Genomic DNA, 26633 nt, shown 5'->3' on the forward strand with positions numbered 1-26633 from the left:
CCTTTTCTTTCTGGCTGATTGGTTACTTAGCTCAGGGCTCTGATGGCACCAACATGCACTCATGGCAGAGGTGACCGGGGCCTGTCCTAGAGAAAGACAGCAGAGACACTGTCTTTTCCTTATGAGAGGGGTAAGGAGAAAGGACATGAGGGTTGGGGGCATCACATGTTTTAGAATTACATGATGATGTCTTTTTCCCTTTCCTGGGTGGAATTTGAATTTAAAGTGGTGTCTTCCAGACAGCATTTAGGACCATCATATGAACCTTTGTGCTTTTGCTGCTAAACTAGAAATGTGTTTTTCAAAACCTTAACTGTTATGTGCCCAGGCTAGTTATTTCAACAGTTTGCTCACCCCATTTATAACCAATAAAAATAACTATCCTTTATTGAACTTAGCTTCTGCCAACCGCTCTGCGGTGCTCCCCATAGCTGCCTGCCTCATTTAAAACCATCCTGCATGGTGCCCCATGCCTTGACAAAGGAAATGGATGCTAAAAGCTTAAGCAGCGTCCAAAATCCCACACTTAGTACATGTGGGAGCCTGAATTCAAATCCAGGGGTCTGTCTGACTTCATGAGCCCTGCACTCTGCAGCCAACATCACCTTGATGTCACCATCAAATATGACAGCATTTATCAGCACCTGCTACCTGCAGGGCAGCAGTAGGGCTGGAGGCATGGAAATGTGAATGCAAAGGGCCAAGTCCCCAAGGAGTAGCAAAATTAAATTAGGCACATTCTTTAGAAAGAAAAGGGAAAGCATATTCATGCAGTGACAGAGATGTTAGCAGTGATCCTTGGAGTTGTGGTGTAGCAGAGAAAGCCACCCTGTCAGCAGATATTCACTCTGGGACCCAGTGCTTCTGGGATGTTAGGACTGAGTCCAAGTGAGCTTAGTCCTTTTTCCCCACTGTTATGAGTTATACTGTGTCCTCAAGATGATGTTGAACTCCTTACCCCCATTGTCTGTGAAATAGGGTCCACTTGGAAGTAGAGTCCTTGCAGATACTCAAGTTAAGATGAGGTTATTTGTGGGGGGTCCCTAATCCAGTATGACTTTGTCCTTCTAAAAAGGAGAAATTTAGACACAGAGACAGATATGTACTGGAGGAAAAGGATGGGAAGATCCATGGAGAATATCATCTAAGAACCAAGAAACTTCTGAGGCCCCCAGAAGCAAGGAGAGAGCCCTGGAACAGAGCCTCTGCATAGCCCTCAGACAGAGCCTATCCAGCTCTTGATATGGGACTCCTATCCTCCAGATAACCACAATGGTGTCATCAGACACCCTGGAATGCGAAGTCAAGTGGGCCTGAGGAAGCATCACTATGAACAAAGCTAGTGGAGGTGATGGAATTCCAGTTGAGCTATTTCAAATCCTAAAAGATGATGCTGTGAAAGTGCTGCATTCAATATGCCAGCAAATCTGGAAAACTCAGCAGTGGCCACAGGACTGGAAAAGGTCAGTTTTCATTCCAATCCCAAAGAATGGCAATACTAAAGAATGTTCAAACTATTGCACATTTGCACTCATCTCACATGCTAGCAAAGTAATGCTCAAAATTCTCCAAGCCAGGCTTCAACAGTACATGAACCGTACATGAACAGTACATGAACCAAGCTGGATTCAGAAAAGGCAGAGGAACCACAGATCAAATTGCCAACATTCGCTGGATCATCGAAAAAGCAAGAGAGTTCCAGAAAAAATCTGCTTTATTGACTATGCCAAGCCTTTGACTGTGTGGATCACAACAAACTGTGGAAAATTCTGAAAGAGATGGGAATACCAGACCACCTGACCTGCCTCCTGAGAAATCTGTATTGCAGGTCAGGAAGCAACAGTTAGAAATGGACATGGAACAACAGCCTGGCTCCAAATAGGGAAAGGAGTACATCAAGGCTGTATATTATCACCCTGCTTATTTAACTTATATGCAGAGTACATCATGCAAAATCCCGGGCTGGATAGAGCACAAGCTGGGATCAAGATTGCTAGGAGAAATATCAATAACCTCAGATACGCAGGTGACACCATGGTTATGGCACAAAGTGAAGAAGAGCTAAAGAGCCTCTTGTTGAAAGTGAAAGAAGAGAGTGAAAAAGTTGGCTTAAAGCTCAACATTCAGAAAACGAAGATCATGGCATCCAGTCCCATCATTTCATGGGAAATAGATGGGGAAACAGTGGAAACAGTGACAGACTTTATTTTGGGGGGCTCCAAAATCACTGTAGATGGTGACTGGAGCTGTGAAATTAAAAGACGCTTACACCTTGGAAGAAAAGCTATGACCAACCTAGACAGCATATTATAAAGCAGAGACATTACTTTACCAGCAAAGATCTGTCTAGTCAAAGCTATGGTTTTTCCAGTAGTCATGTATGGATGTGAGAGTTGGATTATAAAAAAGCTGAGCCCCGAAGAATTGATGCTTTTGAACTGTAGTGTTGGAGAGAACTCTTGAGAGTCCCTTGGACTGCAAGGAGATCCAACCAGTCCATCCTAAAGGAAATCAGTCCTGAATATTCACTGGAAGGACTGATGCTGAAGCTGAAACTCCAATACTTTGGCCACCTGATGTGAAGAACTGACTCATTTGAAAAGACCCTGATGCTGGGAAAGACTGAAGGCAGGAGGAAAAGGGGATGGCGGTGGACAAGATGGTTGGATTGCATCACTGATGCGATGGACATGAGTTTGAGTAGGCTCCGGGAATTGGTGATGGACAGGGAAGCCTGGAGTGCTGTCGTCCTTGGGGTCTCTAAGAGTCGGACACAACTGAGTGACTGAACTGAACTGATCCTCCAGAACCATTGAGACAATAAATTTCTGATGATCTAACCCATCCAGTTTGTATTATTTTATGATGGCACCCCCAGGAAAGAAAACTATCACCCAAGGTGTACACACTTTAAAAAAGAAGATTCTGTTGTGTGGGTTTGTCATTGTCCATTTCAGAGACCTGCTGAGCAGGGCTGGTACCCAGCCACTGGGAAGTCTGGCATCATCCACATGCAGCCTTGAGCAACTACTCATATTTCAAGCTTCAGCCCTCAGTCCAACCAGCTGGAGTGTCCAGTGCATGCATCAGTCACAGCAGGGGGGAGCCACTTGAGATACTGCAGAAGGCAACAGGAGGGATGATGTTGAGGCTCTGTGGAGTCCAGTACAAGAGCATCATGGAAAACACAAATAAACAGTACAGTCAAGTAATACCAGTTAGGCTGAAATAGGGGTCGTCTACAGTAGAAGAGTAACTAGAACACTGGGAGTACAGGCCTGCCTGTGGGAGAGGGATGGTGAAAACCCCACAACAGTGTAGACATTTGGCTGGGCTTCAAAGGATGAATAGGAGTTCACAGGAGCAGTGTAGAAGCATCACAAGCAAAGGCAAAGAAGATAGAAATGCCCAGCCTAAGCAGGAAGGTGTGCCTAAGGACTCCCTTGTGTCTTAGAGTAGGATGGAATTTTCTGAAAAGAAAAGATTAAATTCTATTCTGGTCAGTACTGCTGATGTTGCAAAGAACTAAACTGGGAAATAACCAGACTTAATTGGGAAACAGTAGAAGAATTAGTACTTAGGATATAGTATAAAGGAAAGTGAAGTCGCTTAGTCGTGTCTGACTCTTTGCGACCCCATGGACTGTAGCCTACCAGGCTCCTCTGTCCGTGGGATTTTCCAGGCAATAGTACAGGAGTGGATTGCCATTTCCTTCTCCAGGGGATCTTCCCGACCCAGGGATTGAACCCAGGTCTCCCGCATTGTAGACAGACGCTTTACCGTCTGAGCCATCAGGGAAGTCCTCAGGATATAGTGTAAGTCATGCCAATTGCCAGTCATGCATCTCAAGTCTGGTACATATTAGCTTGAGATAATTATTTGTTAAATGAAAGAATGAATTACAAGCCATGTCATCTCTCTGGGCTTTATTTTTTCCCCACTTGTTTAAAAATGAGGTGGGTTGGTGTGGGGAGGTAGTATGGCTACTCATCTCTCTCAGGTCTGTGATCAAGAGCAAACAGAAGGACAACATGTGAAAACACTATTATTATAGATTAAATGTTTGTGTCCTTCACAAATTCATATGCTGAAGCCCTAACTGCTGATATAATGGTATTTGGAGATGGAGCGACTAGGAGGTATTTAGGGTTAGATGATGTTATGAGAGTGGGGCCCTCATGATGGGATTAGTGGCCTAATAAGAAGAAGCTGCCTGCCAATGCAGGAGACATAAGAGATGCAGGTTCGATCCCTGGGTCAAGAAGATTCCCTGGAGGAGGGCATGGCAACTCACTCCAGTATTCTCACCTGAAGAATCCCACAGACAGAGGAGCCTGGCCAGCTATGGCCCACAGGGTCACAGAGAGTCAGACACGACTGAAGTGACTGAGCATGTATAACAAGAAGAGATACCAGGGACGGAGCTTGCTCTCTATCCACCATGTAAAGACACAGCAAGAAGGTGACCATTTGCAAACCAGGAAGACAGCTCTCACCAGAACCCATCATGCCAGCACCCTGATCTCAGACTTCAGGCCTCCAGAACTGTGAAAAAATAAACTTATTATATTTAAGGCACCCAGGGTATGGTATTTTATTATGGCAGCCTGAGGAGACTAAGACAGCTATGGAAAGAACTTTATACCTGTGTGATATTATTCCAGAGTGGGTATAGAATGGTGGATGAAGTCCTCAACTGGGAGGTGAGGGGGTTCTGACATGTGGCCCAGATCCTGCCAGGACTCAGCCGCCTGTCTTTGGGCTCTTCCCATATAACACATAGGTGGTATAGGGGCCATTCCAGGAGGCACCATTCACACAGACTAGGAGCTGTCCTGCTCCAAGCCTTCAACCATTTGTTTCTTCATCTATAGAAAGGGGAAGAGAAATGGGACATATGATATCTAACAACAATTCACTTATTCTTCCAACAACCGTTTGTTGAGAATTGATTATGTCTCAGGCACAGAGCCAGGTACTTGGAGATAGTGTAGGATCATGGTCTTGCCCTCCAAAAGTTTACATTCTACTTGAAGAGACAGACAGAAAGTCCATTATAGCTTCATGTGAACAGGGTCTCTGTGCCAGTCAGCTCAGGCTGCCATAACAAAATACCATGGACTGAGGGGCTTAAACAACAGAAATCTATTTTCTCACTCTGGAGACTGGAAGTCTAAGATCAAGCTGCCGGCAGGGCTCTCCTGAGGCTGTCTTCCTGGCCTACAGACAGCCACCTAAATGTCCTGACATGGGCTTTTCTCTGTGTAGGCACATCCCTCTTTGTATAAGGATACTAGTCACATGAGCTTGAGGCCCACTCATACAACCTCACCTAACCTTAACCACCTCTTTAAAGGCTCTGTATACAAATGCAGCCACATTCTGAGCTACACCGGGGGTTAGGACTCCAACCCCTGGGGGGACTAGGTACCGGGATGGGAGGTGGCACAGTTAAGTCCGTAATAGCCTCTATGACAGGGAGATTCAGAGCAGGGACCTCCACCCCAGGCTGGACCCACGAGGCCTCTTGAGGAAGAGAGCTAAGCTGCTGAGGAGTGAAGGTCGAGGCCGGAGGTGAGCTACCACGTTCGTGAATACAACTGTGTGAAACCCTAACCTTGTAAATTTTCCTCTTTGGTGGACTCTGATTTATTTTGAAACCTGTTTGGCCTTTGGTAGGCGTGACATACCAAAAGGAACCCCAAAACATTGTTCCAAAGGCCAGTGTGCCTTGGGCAAGCTACCTTTTCTTTTTGCCTTGGTTTCCTTATTGGTAAAACCAGGCTGTTGGCATCTATTATTTCTCAGGCCCTAATGTGCCATGATTATAGTGAAATCCTTAGACACTAAAATACTGTGCTGACATTTCAGAAGTTTGTGGAAAAGGAGCTGTGGATTCTGTAGCCAAATATTATATTTACTTTGGGAGCATTATTACTGAGATTTCTTCTAACTCTCTTTTTTTTAAAGGCAAAACAATAGATTGATGAAGGGGAGTCAGGTGACAGGTGTCAAGTCAGGCACTCACACCAAAGTTGCATGACTTTAAAAAAAAATTATTTATATATTTATTTGTTTGTTTTTGGCTATGCTGGGTCTTCTTTGCTGCACAGGCTTTTCTCTAGTTGCAGCAATTGGGGGGTTACTCTCCAGTTGTGGTGCACAGGCTTCTCAGTACAGTAGCTTCTCTTGTTGCTGAGCATGGGCTGGAGGATACTGGGCTCAGTAGTTGTGACTCATGGGCTCTGGAGCACAGACGCAGTAGCTGTGGCACACAGGCTTAGTTGTTCCGCAGCATGTGAGATCTTTCTGAATTAGGGACAGAACCCATCTCTCCTACATTGGCAGGCAGATTCTTTACCGCTGAGCCACCAGTGAAACCCTGCATGACTTTTAGCTACTCCAGGGTGACTTGTTCCTTAGGCCAAGGTGACAACTCTTTTTTGGTGTGTGGGGGGAAAGGGTTACAAAAGCAATAGATGCTCATTGTTGGGGGACAACAAGGAAATCAAATATTTCACAAAGGTTGAACATGAAAAAGGACTAGTAAGTTCCTTCTTTCTACCATTAATTACCTCCAGGGTAACCACTGTTACCCCTGTGCTTTCCAGACCTTTTCTATTCACACCCAGATATAGGTACATACATGTTTTCCTTTCTTTCTCTTTTTTTTTTTTTTTTACAAAAGTGGGTTTACACTACATAGAGATCTGTAATTTTCTTTCTACTCAATATGTCATAGACACTTTCTGTACCCATAAAAAAAGATTACCTTCCTCTTTCTAAAGCTGAGATAGTGTGCCATAGCATGTGTCATCATTTTGACTATTTTCCAAGTTGTCTCCCAATTTTTCTGTTATGAATGATCCTGCAATGAACATCCAACATTTGCTTGCAATGTTGCAGTGAACATACAACATTTGTTTGTAGTTGTAGCCTTGGTTGAGTTAGGATGGATTCCTAGAAGTAGAATCACTGGATCTCAAGTTCATTTCTACAAGGTATTTAATTTTACAGAGGAGATTTCAGGCAAGTCCAATAAGACTTTAAAAATGTATATATATGTATGGAGAGCATTTCATTTAGAGTCTTTTGGCCCAAAGCAAGAAATAGTTTCTTAAAAACCAGCCAATTACTAGAGGAGTGTATACCTCCTTTTTTTTTTTCTTTGTTAGTGTACTCTGATTGGCTGGGAAACCAGCCTCCCCTCGCTCCCTGCTTCCTGCCTGTCGCTTTGCTGTGTGATCTGTGTGGGGAACTCCTCCGACTGCAGGCCCTTGGGCACCCCTCTGGGCTTTGGGCCCTGGTGGCTGCAGCGCCTCCAGCTAGCACTCTGGGTTCAGAATGAGCTATCGTTCAGACTGGCATTTTTTTTCTCAAGGGCTTGAAATTGAGACTGGGATTGCAGCAGTTTTCGCTCTCCTTAAGATTTCCTTTTGCAGACTCCCTACTGTGCAAGCCAGATATTCTACTAAAATCATATCTTAATGGTTATGCTGGGTGCTTAAAATCTCAAGGTACTATAAATTATTCAATAGTTCTTCTATACATAAGGAAAACTGCCCAGCACAAATTCTCTGCAACTTTTCATGCAACACCTCTTTTTTTTTTTCTTTCCCACACTGGATCATGGTGTGTCATTTACCTGCTCCAGATTCCACTAAAGGTGGGGTTGGTTACCCTCACACCCCATTCCCAGCACACAAAGGGTTAAACTGAAGCCCTTGAGCCCACCTTCACAAACAAAAGTCAGTTTTGCAAGTTACTCAGCGAGATGTCTTTCAGTAGGTTCTATTTAATAAAGTTAATACAAGCTTCTCTGCTCCTCCTCTTTTTCCCTCTTACTTCATTTGTGAGTATTCACGGAATCTGGATCTGCCAGCTACTTCTGTTTGAAGTTGAAGGCTTGGCAAAATTATACATCCAGCAGGCAAGTAGTAAAGTGGAAATGTCTACAAGTAACAGTGAAATCTGTTGCATTGTTTTAAGACTTAACTACTGAGGGATACAAAGTCCTATAAATACTGTTGAGGCAGCTATAAGTACATTTTATGATGATCAAAAACTTTAGAACAACAGCTAAAGGATATGTGAAACCTGATGTCTATCTGCCACTCTTTATTATATACATTGATTGATATTAAAGATATCCCACTCTTCATTAAATGCTGGATAATTTAGAGTTTTTACATTTAGTGTTTTATGTGAGTCCTTTGTATGGCCAAATTTACTCCCTGCTGCCTTTTACTCAGGTAAAATTGGAAATGAATTCATTAGATCAATTGTAGCAGCTCTAATTTGAAATCTTGAAAAATGCATTTCTAATGAAGAAATTTCCAATCAAGCAGACCTCTAAATCTAAGGTTTTTATTTTTTTCAGGTCTTTATACATATTCTTATGAATCATTAGCAGTCACTCCTGCTGACTTCTTAAGATTACCTCAGGCAAGAATTGTGCTTTTTAAAACTTCATTCCTCTCCTCATGTTCTTGTTTAGTCTCCAAATCATGTCTGACTTTTATTTGACTCCATGGACTATAGCCCACCAGGCTCCTCTGTCCATGGGATTTCCCAGGCAAGAATACCAGAGTGGGTTGCCATTTCCTTCTCCAGGGGATAATCCCGACTCAGGGATCGAACCCGCATTTCCTGTATCTCCTGCAATGGCAGGAGGATTCTTTACTACTGAGCCACCAGGGAAGCCCTTCTCCCCATCTTACTCCATGTTTATTCATATTTTTTCATAAGGCATTACATTTATCCAATAGCACTTTCAAAAATATTGTTTTTCAAAGACTCTAAGGTACAACTGGAACATGACAACTCCAATGCATGTTTTTACCTTTTTAAAAAAATCTTTTGTCCTGCTTTTTCTCCTTATTAAAAAAAAAAAAGAAATTCATATAAACATACAAAACCATTTGAAGGTAGGTCGTTTTCCTTTCCCACATTGCAGTAACTTCCATTTTTGCTAACAACTCATTTGGAATAGCTTACTTTAAGTAGCAATGTTCATCCAGTTCTGCAAATTAAGATACATAATTTACAATAATACTCAAGGTCACTTTGTAGTTTCCTGAGAGATTGTTTTGAAAAGTCAGTTTGTATCAGTTAAGCACGCTGCTTGTTTTAGATGCTATAGAATTATTGTTATTTCACAAAACTTCTGGTTCTGAACAATGTGAACAGGGAAATGTTCATTTTTAATTATTTTATTTCCACTGATGTATTATTTAATTTTTCCTCCAATACCTGTTAATAATTGGCTATAGATATATCCTATAACACATTTCATCTAGTCCCCTTTGTAAAAACGTAAGAAGGTCATTTTACATTTTTAAAGCACTAAGTAAAGTGGTTTAAAAATGCAAAGTGAGCTTAAATGCTTCTCTTAATTCTTCCTAACTCTTCCACTGGGAAACCCTAGAAAACTGAATTAATGAAATGCAACTTATACTTTTTAAATTCAAACTGTCACATTAAATTGAAGGTGAAACTAAAACTGCTATATGTTAACTAAGTCAAGCGATGTACTATATCAGACATGTTATTTAATGTGCGAATGTTAAAAGTCAAGTTCCCGGCAGAAATAGAAGTGCCTCCATTCTGTCTTCAGGGAATGTATAAATTAACCATTCTGCCCCAAGCGGTCCTCCTCCCTTTCTCCCTCCGCCCTATTTTAAATGTAGATAGGGCGACTCAAGTCTTTTGAATTTGAAGGGCTGCTATCTCGGCCCCATTCTTTTCATCATCCTCTTTTGAATGACACTGAGCACGTATGGATTCTTTTATAAAATACCCCCCGGACGCAGGGCTAGGTTCTCCCTGCTGCTTGCTAATTTTGCATAGCAATTAGTACTGACTTTTCAAAATCAGTTCGAGAATGTTCCATGTAGAAACTCAAAGGTCTTAGATAACCACTTGCCTATAGATTTCAAACCCAAAGGGGAAGAACTTGCATAATTGCTAAATTCCCAGTTGGAGCGGTCTGGAAGAGGATACGTAATGCAAAACTATACGTTAATTCAAACCCTCCCCGCGCCCGGGCAGCAAGGAGCCAGCATATGCCTTCTTTTTAAAATCTATTCTACCAATTCACTGACCGCGCAGGGCCGGGCCACATGGTCCCCCCTTGCAGCCAGTCAGCTGTGAGCAGCAGATGGGATCATTTGCATTTTTCTTTTTATACTTTCTTCGACCCGCAAATTAAAGGATTTTTTAAATTTTACATTCTCATTGTTTGCCTTAAATATAAACGTGGCTTAACTGTTGGGTTGGGCTTCCCTGACCCTCACACACCACACCCCTTGAAGTCATTGAGACTGGAGAAAATACCCGAGGGGTAGGTTTCGTTATTTATCAACTTGGAATCTCCAGTCCGGGAGTCAGGAGTAGAAAGAATGAGCCTTTATTGAGTTGGTGACTCGTGTTTTTCTATTTTAAGCGCTCGGCGCAGCTATCCCGTGGGTTTGTCTGTGGCATGTGGGTCTGTGAGCCCGCGCACTTATGAATCTCAGACTCCGCAGCCTCAAACCTCAAAACTTCGGGTTACAAGTAGAAGGCAGATTTTAGCTCTTAGACTTACAAGAGAGGGCGGCCACCCTACTGGGGGAGTGGCCAGAGCCAGTGTTTCCCAGCGCCGGGGTCAGTCTCCCGCGGCCCGCCAGACTCCATGCAGGCTCCGCGGGGGCCACTAGGGTCCCCGCGTCCCGAAGTCTTTGTGCCCATCGGACGGGGGAACTCTCGCCCGGGGGGTACAGGGCCACGGCCGAGATCCCAAAAAATGCGGGAAAGGCGCGGGCGCGGAGGGAGGCGCCCCGCACAGTCGCCGATCCGCGGAGGGGGAAAAAAAAAGTAGAAAAAGAGGCTTTTCAGGTTAAACTCCTCGGGTCTGAGAAACCACGTTTTAGAGAAATGAGTCGCGGGGGGAGAACACACGATGTGCAGGGTACATTGTTAGCCAGCGCTGGCCCGGCGCACCGTGGGTGCGCGGCCGCCGCCCCCCGCCCCGGGCAGCGGGCGCGGGCCCACGTGGAGCGGCGCGGCACCGGATGAGCGCGCTGGGCCGCCCGGGTCCCCGGAGTGCGCGCCCCAGCTCCCTGCCGCGGCCGTTCACGCCCGAGCGCCGCCGCCGGTCCCGCGTGTGCCCCGCTGAGGGGGAGGGGCGGGCTGGGGGTGGGGGCGGAGGGGTTGTGGTTCCACTGCAGCGGGGGCTCCTGTGTCCTTGTGCGGAAATGACACACGGAGTCCCGTCACGTCACGCGAGAGCGCAGCGCACGGACACACACAAAGAGAGGGGAAAATACACGGCGCCCGCCCGCTGCCCCCAGCAACTCCCCGGGCCGCCCCGGCCTGGCCCTCCGCGCGCGGCCCCCACTCCCCAGCCCCGCGCTCCCCCTACCCCCCACGTGGCGCCCCAACTCGGCGCGGGCCCGCTCTGCAAAGTACAGAACTCGTGTCCCAGGTAAGTGCGGGGCGGTTCAAGCCGGCCGCGCGGTGGCGGCGGCTCCGGAGCAGACGGACGGGCTAGTGGCTGCAACATCCATGCCGGGGTGGGGGGCGGGAGCAAGGGAGGGGACGCGTAGGGGGGCTGCCCGGAGAGCGCTCGGCGGGAGGGGCGCCCACCCCCGCGCAGGGCCGAGTCGCCGGAGCGGGCGCCGGGCGCCCACGGGCTCGCCGCGCCCATTGTGCCGCGCGCCCCTTTGTGCCCGCTCGGAACGCGGCGGCTCCATGGCGTTCCGGGGAGCACGCGCGCCGCGCGGGGGCGGGGGGGAACGCGCAGTGGAACAGTCCGCGCCGCCACCGCCCCACTCGCGCCGCGCGCCGGCCCCGCACCCCCGCCGGGCGCCGCGATGGAGCGGCCGGGGCCGCCGGAAGGCTCTGCGAAGCCAGCGGCGGACTCGGTGTCCGCGCTCCGCCGGGCTGCTGCTGGGAACGGGCTCGGCGTGCAGAAGAGGGGTGTCAGAGCAGGAGTAGGGGGCGGGGACAGGAGGAAGATACGGAGCAGGGAGCGGGAGGCCCGAGAAGCCGCCGCTCGGAGGGACGCTGCCTCCGGAGTCAGCAAATGGAGCGAGGCAGGCCCGCGGCGGCGACGGCCGGCGGCCGGCAGCGGACAGGGACGGGCCCCGCCGCCAGGGGGCGCAGCGCTCCCTCCCGGGCCGTCCACGGCGCGGTTCGCGGTTCCCGCTGCCCGGGAGCTGGAGGCGGGCCCGGCGCCTTGGGCGTGCGCCCGGCTGGCGCGAGGCCTTCCCGGCCGGCCGCGGAACCGGAGCCCTGGCGCCCGCCGCCCCTCGTGACCGCCCCCTCCCTCTTTCTTGTAAACGTGATTCCCACGCAGACTTTGTGCACGCTGCGCCCGTGAGTTGTGCTGCAGTGCTCGTCAGGGCCTTGCGTGCCGAAACGTTTTTTTCCCAAGGTTTTTTGCAGAGGTAAAGGAATTTGAGTGCTCAGGTGGCCTGTCTGGAAGAATTTTACACTCAAATGCCAACTGGGAGAGGATGTGCGGAAGAGGGCTGTGCGCTTCAGCGTCGGAAACGTTCAAGTTCACCTTCTTAACGTAACTTTTGTAACTTATTAACTGTTCCCCGTGCCACGGGGCAACACGTGGAATGCCCTGAAGCTGAGGCTGTGGGAAACTGAGGCAAGGAAGTGAATTCTCGGGCTGAGGCTGGCTCCTGTTGTCCCAGAAGGATTGACACTGTGGAGGGGTTTTTTTTGTTGTTGTTATGCACACTCCCAGTCCCACCCCCTTTGGTTTTTCTTTCCTCCCCCACCCTCCTTTTAAACCATCCATCCTTAGTTTCCAGTTTCATGTCCCTTACCTCAGTACTGAGGTTGCGTGAGATTTTATATCTTAACAGTTTTACATCCCCAGCCACTAACCCAGGATCTGATAACTTAGTAGGTGCTCAGTAAAGTTTTGCTAAATGAATACGGAGAACCTCTTGGATTCCAGGAGAAAGAGGACCAGTGTATCCTGTTCCTATTAGTGGGCTGGCTGGCATGCTCATGGCCCTTGAAATAAATTTATGGAAAAACCAGAGCCTTTAAAATATCCATCACATAACAACTCCACAACTGAACGTAGATATTGCCATAGAGGCCATCTCCTTGTTGAAGGGATTTAACAAAGTTTTATGTCCTTCCCATCTCCCATCACGCACAAAGCATTAGTAACCTCCAAAAGCAAGACCATTTAGGACCTAGTAGACAAGCTGGTCAGCATCCCAGTAGTCTGTTAAAGGTACCACTTAGACACATTTACTTTACCCACTTGCGAACTTCTGAGTTTTTAAGCATCCCTTAAGTGAGCAAAAGAAGAGGAGAATGTCTAATAATTAGGAAGAAAAGAACTGGAATCTACCCTAACAGTGGTTTGATTAGGTGAAATTTTAAATCTCCTGCAGAATGTCCCACCAGCCACTTGTCTGGAAAGCCCTGAAGCAACAAGAAATAGCATGCTTTTATGAATTGTATTGATTCCACGGTGAAAAAATAGAGGGATGTGGCTTGTAAATACCTCAAATTTTATAATGTAGAGACACATGAAGGCTGCTAGTCAACCAGCAAAAAAAATTCAGTGTATGGGAGGTTGGAGTGTGATGTGTTTGTTTTTCCTGGCACTTAATTTTGATGACAAATTATGGTTCCTCCCCTGTTATTCATTGTGCCTATTATTGGCTAAAGCAAGTTTGGGGGAATTATTTGTAGAATCAGCTTTTGGGATGGTGGAACTTTTCTGTATCCTCTTGATGGTGGCTACAGGGATATGTATATCTGTGCTACCTTTCATAGAACTGTATGCCCTCCCCCCCTCAACCAGAGAGTAAATTTTGCTGTATGGTAATTAAAAAAAATAAAATTTAAAGTCACACACAGACACACACACATGAAATACGTGCTTTGTGAGTATTACCTTGCTGTTCTTTCCTCAGCAGATTGAACAGTGACTCTTCCCCTTCTGATGTTCCAGTATCTCTTGCAGGATTATCATTTCAGTCCAGGCTCTTGTGGTGGTTTCTGGAATGAGCTGCCACACATGGCATGCACATGCCTAGCTAAGGGCTCTCCACCCTGGCATCAGGCCTTCAATGTGTCAAACAGGAGTGGTGCAGTTTCACTTGGACTGGTGTTAATGCCTGGTCTATTAGTCACTGAAAGATCAGACATTTTACAAACTTGTTTTTCTCTTTTTTAACTAATTATTTACTTTTTGGCTGCACCTTACAAGATCTTAGTTCCCTGACCAGGGACCAAACCTGCACCCCCTGCACTGGAAGTACAGAGTCTGAACCTCTGGATGCCAGGGAAGTCCCGCACAGCTGCTTTACAGCTCAATTTTCTCAGCAGCTCACCTGGTAACATACTCTTCCTCCATTTTTTTTTGTTTGTTTGTTTTTTCATTTACTCAACTTATATATTTTTTGATTAATTAATTTATTTTAACTGGAGGATAATTACTTTACAGTATTATAGTGGTTTTTGCCATACATTGACATGGATCAGCCACGGGTGTGCATGTGTCCCCCATCCTGAACCTCCTACCCACCTCCCTCGCCATCCCATCCCTCAGGGTGGTGCCAGTGTACCGGCCCTGAGTGCCCTGTCTCATGCATGGAACCTGGACTGGCGATCTGTTTCACATATGATAATACACATGTTTCAGTGCTATTCTCTCAAATCATCCCACTCTCGCCTTCTCCCACAGAGTCCAAAAGTTTCTTCTTTATATCTGTGTCTCTTTTTCTGTCTCGCATATAAAGTCATCGTTACCATCTTTCTAAATACCATATATATGTGTTAATATACTGTATTGGTGTTTTTCTTTCTGACTCACTTCACTCTGTATAATAGGCTCCAGTTTTATCCACCTCATTAGAACTGATTTCAAATGCATTCTTTTTAATAGCCGAGTAATATTCCATTTTGTATATGTACCACAGCTTTCTTATCCATTCGTCGGCCAATGGACATCTAGGTTGCTTCCATGTCCTAGCTGTTGTAAACAGTGCTGCAGTGAACATTGGGGTAAACGTGTCTCTTTCAATTCTGGTTTCCTCGGTTTGTATGCTCAGCAGTGGGATTGCTGGGTCGTATGGCAGTTATATTTCCCTCTTCCTCCATTTTTAATTCTACCTGAAACACATGTACAGCCATCTCTCAATATTTGTGTGGAATTGGATACAGGGCCCCTTTCAGATTCCAAATCTCCAGATGCTCAAAGTCTGTTACAGCAAGTCCTCCATATCCTCGGATTAGGAACCCACAGATTGGAAGGCTGGCTGTTCTTAAAATCAGCCCTTACAAGGTTTTTGTTCTCTACTAACCACCATCTCTCCTCTCCTCTCTTCTCCTCTCCTCTCCTCTGATTTTCAGTTATCAATGGCCAGTGAAACACCATTGCATTGGTATCTGTAAAGGCACTGATTGCTCAGTTCTTTTCTTGTTTGCAAGGGGTTGAGCATGGAGCTGGTAAACTGAAGGAGGGAGGCTGGGAATGTGGGGGTTTAGTACTTAGCTCATGTGGTCACAAGACGGCACATTTGTAAAAGTGGGAAGTATGGAGGAAACTCTGCTTATATCTCTAGGAAAGTTAGTCACCATTGTCTAATCCATCACGTGGGTGGCTGCTGGGATATGCTGGCCTTCCTTTTCTCCTTGACCCCAGTTTCTGGACGCCAAGGTTAAAGTTAAAAGCAGAGTCTGACACCTCCTACCACTGATGTTGAAGGAGGTAGCCAGTCCTTTGTGAGGCCAGGGAGGGCTTAATAAGCAGAAGCCCTTAGCTGAGAAAGACGTCACATTTAGTCACATTCAGCAAATGCAGTGTCTGAAGGGTGAGACGCTGCATCGCAGGCTGTGAGGTCGTCCTTCACTGCACCGAAGGATGAGGCTGTGCTCCGACAGAGTAAGGAGGGAAGCGACAATTAGAGCTTTAGAAAAACTCGAGGGGGAAATTGCCTTGGTTTTCTGAAGACTGGTATTTTTCGAACTGCATTTGCAGATGTGTCTAAAAATAAAGACAAATTACAAACATGTCCTGCAAGTCCCATGGGCAGGATGCCACTGCCTAAAGGGCCGGGTTCTGAGAGCACCGAGGCTCCCAGCCATCCCTGCAGACCCAGAGACAGCCCAGCAAGGGTGGGTGGCATGGGAACATTCTTCCTGTCCTTAGGGAGAGCATTTTGATTTCTTCCTTTCCAGTGTAATGTTTCTTTTTTCTTTTATTTGAAAGAAACATTACCAAACTTTTTCAAAGTTTTAAACCATTTTATTTTAATTTTTAAAAATATTTAAAATATTCACTATTAAAATGTGCTTAACGCATCTTTAAGAAAAAAAAAAAGAGACTTTATATTAAGTAACATTTACTGAGTGCTGTGTGCCAGGCACTTTCTCCTCTGTAGTTTTCAGAGTCTAGGAGGTAAGGTAGTGGTGTGCAGCTCCTTTTACAGAAGAAAGCACCAAGGCTTGGCTGGGTAAGCCTCTTGCCCAGCGGTAGAAGCTAAACGTAGGTGAAGCCAGGGTTAGATAGAACCCAGGTCGTCTGCCCCTGAAGTTTAGTAGGGAGTTCCATTTTCTTCCACATCAGCTGTACTGATCAGCTGTACTTGGTAATCCAAAGGCCCATTTGGCCTGTTGACTTGCTTCTGCATCTGAGCCCAGCCTACAGATGTGTGCTCAGTAAGGAAGGGAGAAAGCCAAGCAGGGATGGTTGAGCCCCCTTTAGTCCCAGCTCTTGCTGGAAAGCCAGCATGAGTCCACCCCACCTCTTTCCCTCGGCTTACTCTCTGGAGCACTCCAACGGAGGCACAGCCTGCTGCTTCCCACTTCTCTGCCTGTGAAGTAAGAGGATTTTTGCCAGGATTGCACAGGTGAATGTGTAAAACTTAGCCCTTGGAGCCAGTGCTACGTGAATGTTAGCTGATGTCTTCCTTTAAAAAAAAAAAATTTAATTGGAGGATAATTGCTTTACAATATTGTGTTAGTTTCTGCCATTCATCAGCATAAATCAGACATAGGTGTACATATGTCCCCTTCATCTTGAACCTCCACCACATCCCACCCCTGTCGTTTTCTATGTTTTAATTTTTAAACATCAGTGTGACCTGCAATGGGGAGGTTTCACAAAGTCAGATCATGTGGCTTTCCGTGAACAGCAGGTGCTGTGCTTAGTCTCCGTCGTGTCCAACTCTTTGTGACCCCATTGACTGTAGCCTGCCAGGCTCCTCTGTCCATGGACTTCTCCAGGCAAGAATACTAGGGTGGGTTGCCATGCTTTCCTCCAAGGGATCTTCCTGATCCAGGGATCAACTCAGGTCTCCCACAATGTAGGCAGATTCTTTACCCTCTGAGCCACCGGGAAGCCCGAAGTATAAACCGTTTAAATCCTAGCGTGTATTTTGTTGATAACACCGTTGAAATGGTCTGGGCCTGTTCTCCCTTTGTATGTGGCGGGGCTGCACAGCCACTGTCCCCAAAGTCTCAGGCTCTTATCACTCCTGTTCTGGGTCTCAGATTCTCAAGGAGGCCCTGGGGGAGTGCGGATTTGCCTCACTTTGCTTCCGGAAACAGGAATGGAGGTCAGGAGGACTTGCTCCAGGGTAGCCTGAGGGTACACAGCTGGGCCAGGTCTTGGGGACAAACCTCGTTGTGAGGCGAGTCCTAAGTCCTGTGGACATTTCCGAGGCGGTGGAGCAGAGTTCTGAGTCAGCTGGCCGGGATTTGCACGTCGAGGTTTCAGGAAGCCCAAGTACTTCCCATTTCTGGGCCTGGCGCTTGTCCTGTGTGACTTGGGCAGCCACAAGTCTCCGGCGCCTCTGATTAGCCTGGGCTAGAGTCTCTCAACTGAGGCATTTTGGGTGACTCCCAGCCCCTGGGGGCGGCCCTAGAGGACATTTGGGGCGCTTAGGGAAGAACCCAAGAGCCCAGTGATCCAGTGCAGGCAGAGGGCTTTGCCAAGGGACCTCCAAGCCAGGTGCCCCCTGCTTGCTCTGCTGCGGTCTTGCATCCAACTCCTAACAAAGACACCCCACCACCCCACCTCTCTGGCAGATTCTAGCGTGACTCCTTGTTACACACTTGGAGCCGGTGACCTCGGCACACTCCTTCCTTTTTCTGTGGCCCAGCCACTCCTCAGCTCCCAGACGTCCCCTCCCCTCTCTGCTTTGCATCCTGCTGCTTCACCCTGGAGCCACGGCCCCTGGAGCAGGTCCCTGACTTGCCCAGTTTAGTCTGGTTTTGAGAAGTCAGAGAAGGAGGGCTCCAAGTGTGGGTAAGAAGTCTCCCAAGGTACTCGGGCACAGACCTGAGAGAACCCCGAAGGGGCCAGCCGTCATCCAGAAAGCAGGAACCCAGCAAGCCTGGCTGGAGAATTGCTAAGGTGCTTCCCTGGACAACCACAGACTCTCTAAATGCCCTGACTTCAGCGCTCAGCTCAGGTCCCTGATCCAGAGTACTTGGTCCAGGCTTGGGGTTTTTTTTTCCCCATCCCATGAATGGATTTGGCTTATTTCGAAAAACACTCCCACATATCATGCAATGAACTGATGAAGCCTATAATATACCCACAAGGAAACGATATTTCCTTACTGTTCAAAGCTGATCTTTTCACCTTCTTGTTCACACCTGAGCTTTTGAGATGAGATTTTTTTCTGATCTTCCGCATACTCCGTACTGAGGAATTTTTTACACTTTCAGAGTCAGTAATTCAGGGACAGTTACAAAATGAAAGGTCTGCACTAGTTTGTCAGTTATTGTATTGTTTCTTAGAGCATCAGTAATTTCAGTGCTTGAATGGATTTGATTTTATGTTCTTAGCTTGTTGCTGTTATGGGTATAACTTAAGAATATGACATGGCTAGGCAGTGAAGATTGCAAAACTTCTTATTTTTTATTTAAAAAAATGTCTCAGTTTCAAAGAATTGCATGCTCATTGTAGAATGTTTGGAAAGTAGAGGAAACTGAAGAAGAGAATTTTCCATAATCATCCTAATTGGAGGTAATTAACATTTTGGAATGTTTTCTTCTGTCTGCTTTATGGCATTTTTTGATTATAGAGATATCCCCACTGAACTTTGAAGTATGTTGTTATTGACTATGTGGCGCTGTGATGAACGATTGATTTTGAATCTTTACACTTAATTTAATGCTCAGTTCTTCCTGTCAGTAGAGGTTTAGAAGTCATGTTGGGAAAAATGTCTAGCAGTTGACTTTCTAACTTTGTATATTGGAAATAACAGTAGTGATCAAAGGTGGTCTCAATCCGGGTCATATTGAGTTTGTTGTTCCTTCCATTTTTTCTGCAGCTTTTTGTGAATTTATGAGTAATTAGATGCCCTGGAGAAGGAAATGGCAACCCACTCCAGTATTCTTGCCTGGAAAATCCCATGGATAGAGGAGCCTGGCAGGGCTACCGGTCAGTCCATGGAGTCACAAGAGTTGGGCACGACTGAGTGACTAAACCACCCCCAGTAATGACTGCAGTTACAGGGGGCTTCCTCTGCCCCAGGATCTCCTCAGCCTGACACTAGAGTTCCTGCCTGTGCTTAACCTGAGATCAGCTCGAGTTAAAGACCCCCAGCCCAGGTTCTTTGCTCTTCTGACCTTTGCTTGTTTCCTATCATAATTGTCAAGTGTGTGGGGCTCTCTGTGACAGAAAGATTGGCTGTAGGTCTTTAGGAGCTGAAAGTGATGAAGAAGATCAAGATATACCCATTTAAACATTGGCAGCATTATTTCCAAAGCAAATACTTTCTTCAAGCATGTACTTTAATGTTATTTCTTCCCCCAAAGCGGGGGAAGAAATCTTGAAAGTATATATCAATTTAAAATTATTTGTATCCATGTCACAAAATTGTAAGCACCAGTGGTCTTCTACACAGCTGTGGCATGCGGCCTGTGTTTATTAGATGGGACTTATGGTTGTTATAGAAACTTCAATGTAATATCTTCTAACCTTGAGGTTCTGACTGCTCTTTCCTTCCTGTTCCTGTTATCATCTGGTGTTTACCCATCATCCCCTCCCAACAGAAGTTCCCAGAGCTCCGTCTTCATCCCCCAGGCCCTCCCATCTCTACCCTGTGTTGGCTTCAATCCCTGTAAATAAGCTGTACGGTCGGTCGATCCCCTCTGCACAGAAGACAGTCACCCCACCAGCAGCCATCACTCAGTGGGAGTGTAACCGCTAAAGCACAGGGCTCCTGGGAGCGACTCCCGACGCAGGATCTTGAGCATGCTACTAACTAACCTCTCTGAGCCTTGGGTATCACACCTATTAAACAAGATGATTTCTTTTTTAAAAATAATTTTATTTATTTTTGGCTGTATTGGCTCTTCACTGCTGCATGGGCTTTTCTCTTGTTGTGGAGTACAGGCTTTGGGGTGAGCGGACTCGGCAGTTGCAGTTCCTGGGCTCTGGAGCACAGGCTCAGTAGTTGCGACGCACAGGCTCAGTTGCTCCACAGCATGTGGGGTCTTCCCAGACCAGCGATCAAACCCGTGTCTCCTGCATTCTTTACCACTGAGCCACCCAAGATGATTTCTGAGGCCCCATTTGCCTCTGAAACTCTACCTCAGTTTCCTCACTTGTAAAATGAGCCTAAGAATGGTGTCTGCCCCCTAAGCTTGTTAGCTTATGTCCACTTAGTAGAGCTCTTAGCACAGCCTCTTCCATGGTGTAGGCAGCTGTCTTTTGCATTGAGTCTTTGTGGAGTGGCAGAGCACTGGGCAGTGTGGGGAGGAGGTGGAAGGGAATGGCACAGCAGGGCTTCCGCCTTCCAGGGGTGCCCAGGTGAGCTGGGGAGCCCCTCAGCTCACCCACCAGAAGCCCATTAACAGGCCCCCTTACTGGTTTTCAGCCCTTCTCTGTCTTCTCCCAAAGAAACGACTCTCTCCAAATCCTCGCATCAAAATCTGCTTCTAGGGGAATTTAAACTAAAATAAAAAGTGATACAGAGATTTTCATGATACATTAAGCCAAAGAAGCAAAGAACAAGGATATTAAACCTTTTAGTCTCAAGATCCCTTTTTACCTTTAAAAATTATTTAGGACCCCCAAAGAACTTTTGTTTATATGAGTTCCTGTCAATATTTACGTGGTAGAAACTAAAAAAAAAAGTTTAAATATTTATTTACCAATTCACTGAAAAATAACCAAAATAAATCCATTACCTGAAAAGTGAAAGTGTTAGTTACTTAGTCGTATCCCACTCTTTGCCACCCTGTGGACTACAGCCCACCAGGCTCCTCTGTCCATGGAATTCTCCAGGCAAGAATACTGGAATGGATTGCCATTCCTTTCTCCAGGGCATCATGAATTAATGTCGACACTATATTTTTATGGAAAAAAAATTATTTTTCCAAAGAAAATAAGTGAAAAAGTGGTATTGTTTACATCTTTTGCAAATCTCTTTAGTATCAGACTTAATCGAAGACTGCAGAGGTTTTATATCTGCCTCTGTATTCAATCTTTTGCATAATAAAGTATCATGTAGCACACCTGTGAAATGAAGGAGGCAACAGCACCCCAGTGTAATGAAAATAGTTTTGATTTCATGGACCTTGTGAAAGGGCCTTGGATGTGCTGATAAACAGACTCTCCAAAAAGGAAAAAAAAAAAAAGCGCAGAACCCAAGGTTTGTACAAATGTCAGTTTCCGTGGTGTAAGTTCCCACCACCAACAATTGCAAGTTACCAGCTTGACTCCACTAGTGCTGGAGTCGGGGAGAGAAACGCAGTCCGTGCAGGCAACTCACGTCCCATTTTGAGACCCTCTGGTACAGAGTGTCTATGGAGAAACTCAGGAAAACCAATGAGATGCCTCCAAGAGACTAATGACCTGGTGACTGGAGAACAGGGAGCTTTTTTAACCAATGTCCTTTTATACCTTTTGAATTTTCGGATGCATGTGTATCTAGTCAAAAGAAAAGAAGACTTTAAGTATCTTCCCTTTATAAAGTGCACTCTCTCAGTTATCTATAATTGGCAAGTCTTTTCTGCTTTTCCACTTGTTTGTGGGATCTCTTAGAACTGGCTCTTTGGAAACACCAGTGACTGGTTCCCACTGCTCCGCTCGCCCCTTGTCTTGCTCCGCCCTCACTTCCAGCTCCCAGCCAGGATAGGCAGGAGGCAGATTCAGCCATTTTTCCAGCATGAGGCCCAGAGGTAGGCCTCCCAGGGCTACTGCATTTATGTAGCCAATTTAAGCAACTTATCCTTTGTAATTTGGTATTTGAGTGTCTCAAGCATCCTGTTGTTTCTTAAACATTTGGGGTTACACTATCCTCTCACTCTATGAAGAAAGATAAAGACTATTGGATATTCTAACAAAATTGTATATACTCTATGTATACTCTATGTATACTATGTAAAACTTAAAGGTTTTAAAGTATTTAAAACCTTACTTTACCAGTGATGGTCACCTCACCTGAGGCTTTCTAGGCTATTTGGTTAAACAAAAAACTAGCATTTTCACTAATTGGAGTAACTACTGGAATTGGGCTTCCCTGGTGGCTCAGACAGTAAAGTGTGCCTGCAATGCGGAAGACCTGGGTTCAATCCCTGGGTCAGGAGGATCCCCTGGAGAAGGAAATGGCAAACCACTCCAGTACTCTTGCCTGGAAAATTCCATGGATGGAAGAGCCTGGTGGGCTACAGTCCATGGGGTTGCAAAGAGTTGGACATGACTCAGCGACTTGACTTCACTGGAGATTAGTCCTGTTTGAGAGTTACCCTCCCAGAGGTCATCCGTGTCTTAGGGCCTATGCGTTTTAACTAGAGGCAGCAGCAAGTGACACCCGCCCCTTTCGCTAGATTCAGTGTTCCCCTGGGCTTGGTCAGGAACATGAAACAGGCACCTTTAGGGGAGAAGCTGATTTTCAGGGACACGGGGATGCATGGTTAGACTGTCTCACATTTTGAGATTCGTGGTGAAGGCATAAGAAGATTTTGAGAAGGAGAGAATGGTAAAACAAATGCTCCAAAGACTTGCAGGCAAAGGAGATTGTAATCCTAGCAGCCTGGTGGGGGACGCTGCAGAAGTTGGCAGCTCTCACAGAACCTATAGTTGTGTAATCGAAAGGAATTTCTGCGGCATGCTTGGCATGCGGGTGTTTAGTGTCCGCCCAGGATGCATAGCCTTGTGACCTTCATCTGGAAGGTGACCAGGAAGTGGAGGGATGGGATGGTGTTGACGCGCTGTCTGTACGTCAGCTTGGAATACCCGGAAGCGACCCACACGTCCCATCCTTCTTGTCAGTACTTCCAAATTATGGAGTCTGTATAAGCACAGAGCAGCCTTGTCTTCCTGGTAGTGACATGCAGGTGAAAGGAGATTTCCAGATGCTAGTGGTCAGAGACATCCAAGGCTGGAAACTGCCCTCGGTGTTCATCAGAAGACTCTTAACAGAAGAATGCAAATTCTATTATTCCCTCTCATGGTGGCTGACTGGAGATATACACAGATTTGGTTTGAATCCTAATTCTACCACCTATTAGCTGCGTGACACTGATCAAGTACCTCCTTCCCCTTGCAGTAGTCAAATTCTTTATTCCTGTAATCAGAATGACATAAAAATAATTTTTCAGCTTCATTGAAGTATGCATGACAAATAAAAATGGTAAATATTGAAGGTATATGCCCTTGGTATTTTTTATTGGTAAAATTGGGATTGAAATCGCTCAGGGTGAGATGGAGGCCACATGAAATGGCCGGGCAGCACCAGGCCCCAAGTTTGCAGGCCAGGGATGTGAATGGGGACCCTCACCTCACTCCCCAGCACATGAGCCAGAGGCACTTAGTTTTCCAGGCCTTGCAGATGGGACATTGCCCAGCTTCTCAATGAGCATGGCTTCTTCACTGTCTAGGAGAGAAGGGGCCCACCACACTGCATTCTGGGTGATTTCTGTGCTAATCTAGCATCTGTCACTGGTCTATAAATGAACACGGAAATGTTTTCCAAAGCAGATGCACTCTGAGTGCCCAGGAAGCCGCCACCCCTGCCTCCCACCTCACCCGTGAGGCTGCGCAGCCCCCTCCGGCCCTCCTGCCACCCGCAGGCGGCTCAGGTGTGTACCCTTCCTTCATTGCCTTCTGCCTTGGGAAGCAGCAGAGCTCGGGATTCAGGTGCTGAGCTGGCGGCGTGGCACAGTGGCGCTCACCGAGTCTCACTCTCGTGGGGACCTCCACATTCGCTGCTCCTCTGAAGTGGAGTGTCAACTATCCAGACCATCTTTGCTTGGTGCCTGTGGTTCTCTGCCAGGTTTTCTCATCACCTCCTGTTTTCTTTTCCTCTAGGAGTCACTTGTCCTTTTCATGCTTTCTGCTTAGCCGGAGAGGCTTTGTGGATTTCCAGCCCGCACCACCCCCAAATAAGCCTTGTGCCACCTTCTCCCATCCCTGCCTCTCCTCTCCAGAATGTCATTGGTTTTGTGCACTGGGCCCTGTCCGGCTGCCCCGCACTCTCTCCTCCTCCGCCGTTCGGCTGTTTCTCACTTGAGGAGACCGGTTCTGTGGTGGTGCAGTAGGGTCTCCAGGGGCAGGTGGCAGCCCAGTCTTGGTCAAGGTTGGGCCGGAGAGGCTCATTCTCATCTCCTTGAGAAGCCCCTTACCAGTCAGGCCTGAGTTTCTACCCAGCGTTGGCCAACCTTGCTGTCTGAAAAGAGTTCTGATGCCCCGCCACCTACTTGGAGCTCTCCCCTCAGAGACACCCAGACTTGAGGTTTATTTCCCTGGAATACAGTGGAGATTGTCTTTGATAAAAATTCAGCTCTGGTAAAGTGGTTCTTGGCCCCTTGAAGTTGACTGACTCACTGTCTATATTCACTCAATCTCCCTGCATGTCTTTTTCAGATAGTAGATAGTTTAGTAAGTAGTAATTAATTTCAGTTTCAAATAAATCTTAAAATTTCTTATTCATTCCTTTGAAAATTAGTAACACAGAGATGAAGACACTTGTTCCTGTCATGAACTAATTGTGATGACTGAGAAGAGTGCCATGCATTGTGCATTGCTATTCTTAGTGACCTTTGAAGTTGTTAGCCTGTACACAGGTCATCCTCTGGTTGTCCCTCCACTGACCTGTCTAAAACGGGACCGCACACCATTCCACAGTTGCTTGTTGAATGGTTTACTGAACTTTGTAGATGGCATCCCCCTTCCTTATACAAATTTCGTGAAGTTAGGCCTGTTGCCCTCTGATCAGTTAACTGGAATGGGCACCCAGTACTTGCAGGCAGCTTCACCAGTGGTAAGAACCACAACTCCTCAACGTCATCAGTAAAGGCTGTCAACATTACTACCACATTTATACTTTATCCAATTTGTGGACATGCTGTTACGTTATTTGGGGAATCTCAAAGGCATAATGGTACTTTTAACCATGATGTCCATTCCATTTCGGCTGGGGCAGGGAAACCAGCCCCTGATTCTCCACCAGACCCTGCAGCCCATACGAAGGAGGTACTGCCAACCCCTCCAGTCTCATTCCCTCATCAATAAATAGAGTGGTTTGGACCAGACTGTATGGAGCTCAGGAGCTTTAAGAACCCATAGTGCCTCTCTCCTCTTGCTTCTGAAGAAAGGGCTAGACCAGCATCATCCAGTAACAGTAGTGAAAGCCACATGTGCAATTTTAAACTTGCTAGTGGCACTCACATAGTGCTATAATGTATGGCACTATTCTCAGTGCCATTTTTAAAAAGGTGAAATTAATTTTAATACTTAGACCAATAAATCTGAAATATTATCATCTTAACATGTAATCAGTATAAAAATTATTAACAAGATATTTTACATTCTTTTTGCCCTGCTGAGTCTTTGAAATCCAGCATGTATCTTACACCACATCTCCATTTGGACTGGCCACATTTCGAGTCCTCTGGAGCCACGCATGACTAGTGGCCACCCTCATGGACAGCACAGGTCTTTTTGGACCACCTGGAATCTTAGGACCTCAGCTCAGGTTCACAGGCTCCACAGCCTGCTGTGGACCTTTGTCAGCCTTTTCACATTGTGGTTAGATGTTTAAGGCAGGGACTGACAGATCATCCAAGCTGAGGTCTTTTGTAAGCCTTGAGTTTCTCAGATCCTTTCATTCCATAAGTGGCTCTCAGTTGATGTTTTAAGATGCATTCTGCCCACATAAAGTCTTGGAGAACTCCCAGCAGGTGCACAGGAGGCTTGGCTGCTTCTCAGCATTTGCAAACAAGAGGATGCAGTTTTCCTTGATGTTGCAGAGTCATATCAACTTAACCTTCTGTTACCCAGAGCCAGGGTTGGGAGGGTAAGGGGATTTCTTATGGGTGGGTGAAATTTTAAAAAATAAACAATAAGTCAAGACTTTGCCTTTGTCTTTTCTTTTAGTGGAACAGAAGATGAACGCAACTGAATTCAGTGAAGATGTAGAAGAAGGTAAAGAAAAAAAAAGCCTCTTTTTAAAAAGTAGTTTAACTTAATACTCTTTTCAAGATATATTCACGTGGTTCAAAACTACTGGATTGGCCAAAAAGTTCCTTTGGTTTTTAAAGTAACACTAAAAGACACATTTTTCATTTTCGCCAGGAACTTTATTGAACAATATAGTCACTGCTGTGTTTCACTACCTTTTGCCATTTTTCAGGCAACTTCATAATTC

The 26633-nt window shown here is 46.2% G+C and overlaps 1 protein-coding gene across 3 annotated transcripts in view; it reads left to right on the top strand.

Annotated features, from left to right (window-relative positions):
- Nucleotides 1-26633, top strand: part of BEND3 (BEN domain containing 3) — a 52943-nt gene that overhangs the window by 8775 nt on the left and 17535 nt on the right. Inside the window, exons 3-5 of one of the 3 annotated variants that reach the window (XM_015472811.3) lie at nucleotides 1076-11464; nucleotides 23963-24066; nucleotides 26363-26410. In XM_015472811.3, coding sequence (XP_015328297.2) covers nucleotides 11052-11464; nucleotides 23963-24066; nucleotides 26363-26410 — 565 coding nt within the window. In that variant the 5' untranslated portion in view covers nucleotides 1076-11051. Of the gene's footprint in view, nucleotides 1-1075; nucleotides 11465-23962; nucleotides 24067-26362; nucleotides 26411-26633 lie in introns of those variants that run through there. The other 2 variants (XM_024996649.2, NM_001192611.1) reach the window with 2 other exon arrangements.

The sequence above is a fragment of the Bos taurus genome, chromosome 9 (assembly GCF_002263795.3).
Source record: "Bos taurus isolate L1 Dominette 01449 registration number 42190680 breed Hereford chromosome 9, ARS-UCD2.0, whole genome shotgun sequence".
Lineage (NCBI taxonomy): Eukaryota > Metazoa > Chordata > Mammalia > Artiodactyla > Bovidae > Bos > Bos taurus.